The sequence below is a fragment of the Galleria mellonella genome, unplaced genomic scaffold (assembly GCF_026898425.1).
Source record: "Galleria mellonella isolate WM207_F2 unplaced genomic scaffold, CSIRO_AGI_GalMel_v1 utg213, whole genome shotgun sequence".
Taxonomy (NCBI): Eukaryota; Metazoa; Arthropoda; class Insecta; order Lepidoptera; family Pyralidae; genus Galleria; species Galleria mellonella.
The window spans coordinates 1,322,448-1,335,447 of NW_026442039.1; the positions used below are offsets into that span (position 1 = coordinate 1,322,448).

The following is a 13,000-nucleotide window of genomic DNA, read 5'->3' on the forward strand; positions in this document are numbered from 1 at the left end:
GTAGATCAATCTTTGAGGATCGGTTTGGAAACTTGATTCTGCCCGATTTCCTATGAATACATTTACTCCCTTATTCATAAATGTTACAACCTCCTACAAACTATTTTAGCTATTGAAATGTTTTTTAAGTCAGTCTTTTAAATTAAGAATTTAGCACAAAAAAAAATAAGACAAAATACTTCAATAGTTAAAATAGGTTCATGGAGGCTTGACGTTTTTATGAATAGGAGGGATAAAATTTAACTTACACGCTGTATACACTTAGAAGATGCGGGTAATTTTATATATTCCAACGTAGGCATCTAAGATTAGGTCCACATTTCATACATTTCCATCGTGAAATCTTATGTGTGATTAAATGATTATGATTTTCAAAGTGTTTTTGTGCCTCGAGGCCCGCAAATCGTTACCGTTTATATCATTAGCTGCTTTATACTCTACACAAATATGTACCTGTGTATAAATGACTAATTGTTATTTCCTTAAATCTTTTAACAATATATATATATATATATATATATATATATATATATATATGCATGAGAATATTAAAATAGATACGAGTAAATAGTGATACATTAAAGATAGTTTTTTTTTTCTTTTCTGAGTGGATGTAATAAGAATAATGCATCGTATACTAATAGTATAAAATGGCGAGACCTCAGTAATAAATAAAATGATGAAGTTTATATTCATGTCACTTAGCCTCTCGTTTCAAGGGGGAACTCATAGGGGGCGACCTGATAAAATATAATTTCCTTTACTCTCTTAGAGATAGAGTCACATGGTGGCACTATTAAAAATTATACCATAGGAACATTTTTATTATTCTCTTCGCATTCAAAAGGATGACTAGAATTTTTTAATAGTAAGATTGACCTTGACCCAGAAATTATGTTAAATGAATGCGACGCGATAGAATGTCTCTTCGAGTTTCATTATAGAATGCGAGCGCTGCACGTTGTACGCTAAGTCAATTTTGAACATCACGCGAATATTATCATAATAAAGTGAAACCCGCTATTTTGATTTACAAAAAAAGACTGAGATAACAAAATTTTTTAAGTGATTTCGAAGAGTAAAGGAGGCGATTACCAATAATACTGAACCATTTTTGAAAAATATTATTGCAATCGATTGATTCGCTCCGTTTTTTTTATTCTTTTTTTTTTGCAATAATATTACCTATATTATAATAACATATATTATTATAACAAATAATATTGCCGAAATATATATTGTAAATATTAAGTACCTAATTACCTATACATATCAGACTATGCGTGGAGTACCAATGGCACTTTACGTAAAATTAAATAAATAAAAAAAAATTAAATCACTTACCTTTACTAATTACCCTCACGTTGCGTAGACGGCCACGCACTCCATAATGTTACCATTACCTGTAAATAAACATACCATTAATAACAAGACACACTAGGCATACATATAATTAAGTGATCCTAATACATATCATCTTTTTGCTGCTGGAAAAGATAAGCACGCGAAGCACTATTAAAATAAATTACGCGTGCAAGAATTAAATAGCTATTAGAGATTTATGTTGTATCAAATCGCAGCTTAAGTCAACTAAGACGCTTAAGCTTAATACTCATCTCCCAATGGCGAACCAAATAATTTTGGAAAAAAAAAGAAATATGCATATAAAAGTAATATATAGGTAGAAACTGATCACACTATTTCCCCATTATAAATCTTTTCTCTCCAGTCTCTTTTCAATTTTCCATAACAGCCATATAGACAGTTTCGTTAGGTAAATGCAACCTCACAGCGATACTAGTGACCTCAGCGGCTCGATTATATTATACTTTATTATATTGAGTAGATGAATTAGTTCCGAAATAAAAACAAAATGTCTTTTTGACGTATCATTATTTTAAAAGTGATTAATTTTAAAATAATTTAAATATATCAGAAAAAACCCAGGTTACCTATATATAGACCTACATAAGTAAGGGACTTTTATTGTCTAAAATACTTTAAAAATCTTTTAAATTATGATGCACTATAATAAACTAAATTTAATTGTCTTAATTTTTTTCGTACCTATCTATAACTTTTATTAAAATAATACCTAAGTATTTAAGACATCTGTAGATATGAAAGTTTTGAATACGAACAATTTCTCCTTCGTCTTTATTTCATGATAAATAGGTACGTACAAAATACATTTTAAAATGAAATTCATGGTTTTTATAAACGAATATTATAATTGTAGATTGTCTCTCGTTAGAAATAAAAGCCGGACGAACTAGACAAACATTAAAAACAAGGTAAAAATTTGCTCACGAACACAATCTCTTTGTTCTACGCAAACCAATAAGTTATTTTTATCTTATTAGAGAATCTCATCTTTTTCTTGTTCTAAGTTTGCATTTTCATTAAAAAGATGTGCAAGTAGGTATACGAGTACGATTTCCAAAAGTTAATTAACCCTTTCCATACAATATTTTTATTTATTTATTATAACGTTTACATTACCCATAATAATGCCTAACTTAATATTGTTTTAATTCCATAAAAGCTATAAAAGTAAATAAAGAAATTATAAATAACTTAAGTTTAATTTGTTAATTTTGATCGCACCCATTGTGCAATTCCATCCGGGATCACACCCATTCCGCCATCCGCATAGTCTTCTAATAAACGCCATCTGGCGATCGTAGTTGAAACGTCAGTGTCGATGATTGGAATACGAATCTGATGTCTAACCTAATTTTATGTTTAAATTTCCTGTCTAAATGTGAATGAATTTAAATTTTAAGTAAAAACTACAACAAAATATTGTTTTTTTACTTAACATGTGTTTAATTTAATGTTTTCTAGTGTTTTTTTAATAAGGTTATCAATCATTTATGTTATTCATCTGACCATCTATTAGAATTAATCGTTCGTTTGTTTTACTTAATTATTTTTCTATTGTTTTCAGAAATCACCAACAATGTCATTAATACTACAGTATTTAGATGATATGCACGTTTTCATGGACAAAAATGGAGGTTAGTAATATAATATGCCAATTAGGTAATAAATACTTTAGCTGCTTGTCCTATTCGATGACCTAGTTATAAAACCTAAGTCTATAAAAATATTTTTTTCACAGTCTAAAGTTGAATAGTAAGTAGTCATATAAAAAGTAATGTTTTATATGTTTATACTATAACATGAATCAATTATAATTTTCATAAGAAATTGATAAAAAATATTTTTACTATTTACTTAAATATATTTATTGCAATTACTATTTTATCTAACTAATAAATTAAAAACTTGCTTAGGCATTACAATATTAAATTAATACCTACTTGTATAAAGCAATTAATGCTGTGAAATTACTATTTAATAAAATCATAAAATTAAAGTCCAAAATTAGATGAATTACTAAATTTTGTGAAAATAAAAGTGACAATAAAATAGGTATTAATTATATTATTTTAATATTGTATGTAATTGTTACAGATCCTCGAACAAATCCATGGTTCCTGATGAGTTCCCCCTTTCCTACACTAATAATATGTCTAAGTTATGTATATCTAGTCAAGGTATGTATATTTTAATTACATCACATCTCAGCTTTACAATTCGACTAATTTTATTAATATAATTTGTATACGTCTTTGCATATTTGCTACTCAATCATCATGGCTGAATGCATTTTAATTATATTTTATACACAGATAGACTATATCATAGATACAGGATACTTTCTGCACTTTTCTACATGAGTAAATCTGTTACAACTAGTAATTGCAAAACATATGGCATATAGATGGATATGGCTATTAATAAATTGATTCTTAATAATATTTTATTAGAACACCATCTCCAAAATATCCAAGCAGAGTATATATTTAGCAGTATTATATATATGTATATGTATAAATTTAAGAAGATCAAAATTCATATCCCCCTCTAAAGAAAAGGAGATGAACTATTATTATAATTTGTTTTATTGTAATAATAATAGATTAAAATAGGTGTCAATAGATATCAAGTGTATTTAATATGAGAACCATCATAGAATGCCTACAAAAATGCAGCCAGTACATAAGTTCTATACAGTTTAAAAAATTAATATTGATTCAAAGATTACATTTATTTATTTAATTCTTTATTGTACACACTAGTTTTAAGAATAAGACAGAGGTAATCAAAAGTACAAAGGCGATTGTCAATAATAATGTAAATTGTCAATAGAAATGTTGACAATCATTGAGAAGTTACTTTGACAATAACAGATCTTTGTTTACATTTTTCATTTTAAATTCCATTTCAAACTATACATACACTTAATTTTAAGAAATGTTTTTTATTATGTTTATGCATGTAATAAAAGTTTATTTTTATTTTCAGGTTTTAGGGCCCAGGATTATGGCCAATAGAAAACCATATGAATTAAAAAATATTTTAATATTTTATAACTTTTGCCAAGTAATATTCAGTGCATGGTTATTCTATGAGGTAAGATATTACTATAGTTTTATTTAATCTTTCAAATATATTAAAGATTAAAAAGCAATTATTATCAAGTCATATTGACACATTGACAATCTTCTATAATTCTATACAGTTAATTGACCAAAACAATCTTTTGATTAGTTTTATGAATATATTTAGGTACATAATTTAACTTTTAAAATTTACTTACATAAATATATTAATAAACTTACAGGAAATGTGATTGATTATTGCAATTATTAACAATAACATTTCTATAAAATATAAACATAATAAATTAATATGAATCTTTAAATAATGCCCAGCACAAGGGATTGATTTTAGTCCAATTATTTTAGTAGTAGTTTATTAAATATATTTAAATAAATATAACATGACACTTTTACCTCAAAGAAAAATTTAAGTATCTAACATTATGCTTCCAATCTTATATGAAACATACTTAATTTGAATGATTTGTTACATTTATGATGTTACACATACAATAGACACATACTAAGCAAATCAGTGGCATTTTTGGTTGATTTTAAATCGGTCACCTGAATTCTGTATTTTGCTAATTCAAGAAGGGCCATTTTCTTATTGGTACAGCTCTTCCTACTTACCACAGTCCTTGCTAAACCTTAAAATTATAACTTTTTTTAATATTTATGCTTAATTTAAGGTAATAAGAAATTATATATTCATGTTATGCAAGAAATAAATAAGTAAGACCAAGTGGGGTAATTGAAACAGTGATAGTTAGGGGCAAGATAAACTTGTATCCAAGCATTACATACTTTGAAATTTTAATGCAAGATTCTTTCAAATAAAAAAAAAGAATTTTGAATAGATAATTTAAACAATAGAATTTGAAATTCAATATAGTAATTTAAAATAATTAGCAGTCTACAGTTATTTATTATTTAAAAAGATTTTGCTTCATCTTAAAAAATATTTATATACTCAAGAAATTATTCCCTAATGGGGTAGTCAAAGACATTCGTCAACTATCGACGTTGTGGTGAACGTAACAGTCGATACGTCCGTCAATATGTTTCGTCAAGCTTAGTGGAACGGGGTCGCGCAGGGGCCCAAACAACTACCGTCACTTAGGATTAATTTGGTTTATAATTGTTAATGATCCTTTCCTTCACCAGAGTATTAGGTTTTTTTTTAAATGATGATAATGGAATGGTAACCCCGCCTGCGCTAAGAATAATTATAATTAGCCCATCTTGATAATTACGCCTGGAATTCAGCACGATGGATGGATGGAGGACCACGAGGACTCGACCTGATAGAGTATATTGCTAGCAAGGAGGCTGAGAGTTCATATTACTAACAATCTTTCCCTTCCCCCTCTAAAGTGTTAGTTGCAATTTAAACTTCACGGTTATGGTACCCAATACAAATTTTCTTTCTTTTTCCGATTTATTTAAACACACTTCGAAATATTTAATTAATATTGCTTCTCACCTGATCGAGAAATTACGAAATAAATGTACCTAATATTAAAAGTGAAAAACATACTTTAAATACCTAATTTTTCTATAAAAAAAATGACAAAAATAATTTAGACTTTTAAACCTGTATATGTTTGCTTGTATAGTACTTCACATTTATTACTCTTAAAATTAAAAATCTTATTCATGACCTAATTTTGTAAAATTAAAAGTCTATTTCATTTACCCCCCTTAGTCTTACTTAAAAAAAATATTTTATATACAAAAATATATTTTCGCGAAAAATGTCCCTAAGACTAAGAATATAAGATCTAAAATTCCTATTAACTCTAATAAAATATTCACACATTTGGATCTCCTTGGTTTATACACCTTCTACTTATATTTTAATATACCTTGCCCAGAGCTTGATGGGAGGTTGGCTGAAACATTACAACTTAAGATGTCAGCCTGTGGACTACACAGACAATCCTATAGCTACTAGAGTAAGTGATAAAAGGGTACTCTTACTCTCAAAGACAGTATGCTAATAAGCAAAATAAACTAACCAATATTCATTGTAAATAGACATATTACTTATTTGTTTTTGTTTTCAGGACATGTAAATAGACTTGTATATACACGTAATATAATTATTTCAGGGAAATCATGGTATTTTACATAGTAGAACACTGTGTTGCTAAATATTTTTATTGTTTATATTCTAGTTTTTAGAAGCACTAACAAGATAAATCTATAAAGTGTAGTCGTAATTATGAATCAATTATTAGTTTAACAAGTTGATAGCACCAACAATATAACATGAAAGTGTATGTAAATATAAAATTAACAGGTTCCGGTGACGGTATATTGTTTCAGATCGGGTCAGGTGGCTGGTTCACAGGCAGGTATAGCTATCGATGTCAGCCTGTCGACCACTCCAAAAATCCACAAACGATGAGGGTGAATGACTACTTGAATATATTAATGATCCAGTAGTTTTGTTATTATTACATATAAAAATCCTATTTTGTGTGTATGTGTGTATCTAGTTCATATATAATCAACGCATATCACCAATATCACACTTCTATTTAACTCATATTAAAAATAAACGCTTCTTATTAAAATTGTGAACCCTAGATCCCTAATGACTTGCTCTCTCAATTTGTTTCGTGTTTATAGGAGACAAATTCGCATTATTTACTAGCGACTCGAAGATGTCACAAAGCATTACAAGACAATGTTAAACAACTACATGTTTAAATATCATAGAAATAATGTTTATTTAAATAGACTTATTTACAAGTTTGTCATCACTTTATGATTCTATTGCGGGGTTCAAAATATTGTATCTGCTGATAACCCATAAGAAACTAGATAGCCTCTGTTTTCAAATAATTTTGCAAGATTTTTTTTAACATGATAAACAATAAGAATAATGAACATATAGATTTGTATGTGTTGTTTATATTGTATTGCATTAGTGTCAAATCATGTCTAACAAATTACTATGTAATTATTCATAATTCATTAACCATTATTCCATCCATACATTTCAATTTATAGATAAATATAATAAACCTGTATTTTTATGTAATTAATTACATAAAATGCAGGTTTACTAATAACGCAGAAAATATATGATTAAAAATGAATTTTAGAAATAACTGTTATAAATGTTTTTTAACCATAAGGTTAAAAAAAATTTAAAAGAATAACTTGTCATCGATATAGAAGTGCCCTTTATCTGTTTCACTTATGTTACCATAGATTAACCTGTCAAGATATTAGAGATAATTGAGCAATGTTTGGAAAACCTCCTATAAAATAGATTGGACATAATAACGTACATATATAGTTAAAACAGGGGGCGTCGCTGGATCGATGACAGTCCTCGTAATACTTCATTACCATCAAACATATCTTTAGTATTATATAACACGAGTAAACGTAGATGTCGACAACTCATGCATTATTAACAATATCACATTGTACCTAACAAGTTGTTTTCTATTCAATATTCCTTCATCTCATCTTAATTTAGCTATTAAGTCAAAATATTAAAATTTGAAAAACAACATCTAAGTATAATTTGAAGTGTGCGAGATTTGAACCTGAACATTTTCCTCATCACTTGTGCTTTTATTAAGCAATAAAAATACTTAATCCTTAAATACCACTTTTAAATTTGTTAATCGCTGTCTTTTACATACTTGGCGGCGCTCATAGACGCCATCATATACGCTGTAATATAGACCGTAGACAACAGAACAGGTAGTTGTTACTAAAATTAAGTACTTGAATTTTTGCAAAATTGTAAATACATTATTATATTACTAATTGATAATAAAAAAAAATTACAAAGCTTATCTATCATACACAATTATAGCTGTAAAATATGAGAATTATATGAATAATACGACGTATTATATTACAGATGGTTCATGCATGTTGGTGGTACTACTTTTCAAAGTTCACTGAATTTTTCGATACGGTAAGTACATATAGTCGTAACTATATAGATCCATTATATTAGCAATAATGTTAAATTCAACAATAACAAATATTTCTTACTGCAATTTAATTTATGTATAATGTTTACCAAGTCAGTATAAACTGTAAAAGAAGTATACAATAAGAAATTTTCATAATTTAAGATATTGAAATTTACTTGTAATAAATAAAAATTTCATTAGCTCATTCTAGAGACAGCACGAGTTAACCAGACCTGCAATTTTATATGGCTCCATACATATTATCCGTAGGCAGTTAATAGCGAAACTAATATCAATGAACCCATAAATTTGGTACTTTCTTCTACCGTCTAGTTTAGCTTAGGGCTTAACTTCACTGTGATTTGCACCTAAATTTTATTTCAAGCCCAACCAAAAACATGAATTAAAATATGGATACTTTACATAGAAAGTACAGAGGAATAATAAAATTAAATACATATATTCCTAACATTTAAGAAATACCGACAACAAAATCGTACAAAAATATTAGTTTTGTGCAGCATTACGTTTTTCAAGGTCTTCAAAAAAGAGGTAATATGGTTGATTCATGGTCACTAACTCACGTGGCCTTCAACCACAAAATGATGTATACAGGCTAACTATAACTTAGTTGCTACCATTGTAATTTAAAAAATACATAATGTTTTATCATTATTTGTTCATAGATCTTCTTTGTACTACGAAAGAAGTTTGACCATGTGTCTACCCTCCATGTTATCCATCATGGCGTGATGCCGATGTCCGTGTGGTTTGGTGTCAAGTTCAGTCCAGGTGGTCACTCGACATTTTTCGGGCTGCTCAACACTTTCGTACATATCATAATGTACACGTATTACATGTTGGCAGCTATGGGCCCACAAATGAGGAGATACTTGTGGTGGAAGAAATATCTCACTACTCTACAAATGGTAATTATACATTTGTTATTATCTTAAATAAAATAATAAATAAGCTCACAAATTTAATTACCAATAAAGTAGTTAGAATAATTTGTTAACCGTTTGCGCTAAATAGAGCATACATGCCCACATTTCGCCAAACACTTATTTTTATCCAACGTAGCAGGAGTAGCCTAGTACCGTCTCCCGGTACCTAAATAGATTTGATAATGGTATCCGTCACCGGAGATTAGAAATATCCTTCCGAGTCTACGCTCGACGCGACGACGGCGCACCGCGGCAATGCTCTGTTAAAGCTAATACGAGTTCACACTAAACTGCAGCTGGCACGATGAAAATTTTTTTTTATGCAAAAAACATCCTGAATTTGTAGTGGACTATTTTGCGGTGTCTCTTAGAAAATTACCAATTAGATTATTTACAAAAATTTAGTTTAAATTTAGATTACTACAAATAAACAGCTCTTATATCATTTATATTGTTCATACATAGTTGTTATAAATACTTATCTATTTAATTATAAATTTGAGTATGTAATTTCAAAAATCAGAATATAATGAGAATTGTATGTTATATTAAAACTGTTCTTTTCTTTGTTCTCCAGATACAATTCATCTGTGTTATCGTCCACGCGTTCCAGCTGCTATTTATCGAGTGCGACTACCCACGTGGGTTCGTCTGGTGGATTGGAATGCACGGTGTTATGTTCTTCTTCCTATTCAAAGACTTCTACAACCAACAATATAACAAACCCAAGGTACAAACCAATTATTCTTATATTTTTCTAATTAAATAGGTGATATTTTCAATTCTCTGAATTTTTTGTTACAAATAAATTTCTCGTAAAATAGATGATTTTGGAAATCTTTACACCGTTATGGTAAACGACAACGCTTAAAATGTACACATTTCGCCCCGTATATTAAAATCAAACGTGACGGCGACAAACATACTGCCGTCACTTGGAATTAAATTGGTTTCATAATGAATTTGTAGTTTTTGATGTTGGCCATATTCAAAATCAGGACCTTTGGTATCTGTAATTATGATTCTCTCGTTATTATTGTGTACTTAATGTATCATACTACTACATATATATATATATATATATATATATATATATACACATTTACCATTTCAGTTTCATCAATTATTAAAAAAATAAATGCTTATTTATATACTATATTGCAGGTACGTGCAAAGTCGCCGCCACCTTCCGCTACGATATTTGAAAAACAAGTGACATACAAGAATGGGTCAGTGAAGAACGGGTACATAGCGAGCAATGGACATACGAACGGCGGAACGACCGCGCGGGCGCGGCCAGTACTGCCAGCCGGCAACTGACGCCGTACGAAGACGAGGCGTCCACCTTAGCATTCCGTAGTACTCTGTGATTCGTAGCCTCAACTTTCACAGGACATTACCTGTTTGATTTGTGGACATTTACGGGGTGACGGTATATAAATTACGCGCGAACCCACGAATGCCGGTCTCGTGTCTCCGCCGCGACTCTTCTATAAATATCCCTAGAATTTTTAGTGTTAAATGTGATTTATCTAGTGTACATATAAGTAGGCGGTATATATGGTGTAAATTTTATTTTAAATATATAATTAGGTTTGTGATTGATCGCATAGCGTTTTGTACTTTTATTAGGCTTTAGTAGGCTTTAAAGCAAATTCGCTTTTAAGATCTGAAGAAATTAAATGAATACAGTCATAACGATAACGGCTCCTGTATATTTTATTTGGTGCTTTTAATAGTACCAAATTATTTTAAACAAACACAAGTACCTTGCCGCTGTTTTGAGTGATTTATGTAGTATTTTATTTTCATTATGACCCAGAACAAAATGCTATGATTATATTATTTACAAACTAGCAGAAATTATAAAATGAAACAAACTAGTAGTAAATGTATGAGTCATTTGTGTTATTTTTGTAGCACATTGTTTCTTTACGACAGATTATGTTGTATAGTTGAATTAACATATATTGAATATAATTATTATTCACATGTTTTTTAAGTACAATAACTATGTTTTATGTATACATAGATTGTTCACTGTGTTTTTAGATATTATGACACCTGAAGTGGTTGTGTTGATTATTATTTATTTTGTTTAATTTATATTTTATTTAATACCAAAATTATCTATATATAAGATGAATTAACGGGTTTAATAGCATTAGCCAACAAAGCTCTTCCTTTGTTTTAGTCTTCCGTTTGTTTCTGTACTTACCAAGAACGGTGCTTCACGTAGCAAACAATTTACATCAAACATAAACTGAAGTTGGCCATGTTGAATTTATTTTCATGCGTATTGAAATCAGTTTATGTAACTACTGTAATTTTTATACAAAATATGGAAATAAATAATAAGTATAAATTAAATCTTTTTTTTCACTAATCCAATGTTTTCCAACCTTTTATAACGGCAACCCTTCAAGGAGAAACAAACAAAAAATTGCATAATAAAAGACTTAAATGGCAGATGAAACTCAAAAACTATAAACTAAATTCTATGCTCAATTAATAATGACAGCTAATAAAATAAATCGTTACTATAACAGCACTAAAATTTCCATATGGCGATTGGTACTCTTATCATGTTGTTTGATTACCGTCACTATCGATATATGTTTGTATATGATTTATTATTTATTTTTGTATATTCATATATCCATCACATCCTGGTCATTTTGAGACAATATTTGCTTATTTGTGACGTAATTGAAAACAGTTAATGTCAATTAATGAATAAGTACTAAAAGGTCTCGACACTGCTATATAATTACTGTTCATTAGGACTACGCAAGTAGTGAAGTAGGGAGTGTAGTAGTTTATATTTAAAAGTAGCTGTATCCAGCGGCTTTACCCACGTGAATTAGTATATATACCAGTAGTGGCCAACTGATCGATCGCGACAATTTTTTTTTAATGGTAACGAAATAGTAACCCCGCCCGCGCTATCGGTATACACTGACGGGGCTTCGGTGAGAGATGATAGTGAGGGTAATATCAGGTCAGTTGGCCCATCGCGACAAACTTAACAATTAACCACAATGATTTCCATGGTGAACCGTGTGGAGGTCTTGCTAGCAATGGGGATTAATATCCCCATTACTAACAATCCTTCTAAACCCAATCGCGACTATTAATTCAGTCGATCGTGGCAAGGCAAAAAATATAAATACGTAGAACAAAAAGGTTGTTTAAGGTTGGCAATTTCTAACTACAAACCTAATTTTGCTAATCTAGCGGTAGATGTTCAAACCCAATGCTCACAATAATATAAATAAGTAGTTACTAATTTTCATTTTTATGTTTTTCCTCTTAATAAAATAAAAAATACTACATAATTGTCTACTGAACTGTGTTGTTTCATTTGAGATATCAAGAAATATGTAATTGGTAGATCGCACAGGGTTTCGTCAGTGAACAGTAGATCTTGGGTCAAGTTAGCCACCCCTGCTATATACTAAGTTATAACCTAATCCTATACCAAATTTCATTCAAATCCGTTCAGTAGTTTTTGCATGAAAGAGTTACAAAGAGCCATCCACCTATCCTTACAAACTTATCGCATTTATGTGGTACATCATATTAAACCGAAAACGACAGTTTCTGAAAATTTACTCTATGTATTTAACAACATCTTGTGGGATAAAAATAG

General features: G+C 29.4%; 1 protein-coding gene across 3 annotated transcripts in view; it reads left to right on the forward strand.

Moving 5' to 3' along the window:
* LOC113511947 (elongation of very long chain fatty acids protein AAEL008004-like) overlaps nt 1–11,718 on the forward strand; it is a 38,707-nt gene extending 26,989 nt beyond the window's left edge. For 2 of the 3 annotated variants that reach the window (XM_026895675.3, XM_052894466.1), the window contains exons 2-9: nt 2,951–3,020; nt 3,481–3,563; nt 4,375–4,482; nt 6,783–6,866; nt 8,344–8,400; nt 9,088–9,330; nt 9,926–10,078; nt 10,513–11,718. In XM_026895675.3, coding sequence (XP_026751476.1) covers nt 2,963–3,020; nt 3,481–3,563; nt 4,375–4,482; nt 6,783–6,866; nt 8,344–8,400; nt 9,088–9,330; nt 9,926–10,078; nt 10,513–10,668 — 942 coding nt within the window. In that variant the 5' untranslated portion in view covers nt 2,951–2,962 and the 3' untranslated portion in view covers nt 10,669–11,718. Of the gene's footprint in view, nt 1–2,716; nt 2,863–2,950; nt 3,021–3,480; nt 3,564–4,374; nt 4,483–6,782; nt 6,867–8,343; nt 8,401–9,087; nt 9,331–9,925; nt 10,079–10,512 lie in introns of those variants that run through there. The other variant, XM_031913692.2, reaches the window with a different exon arrangement.
* The last annotated feature ends 1,282 nt before the right edge of the window (nt 11,719–13,000 follow it).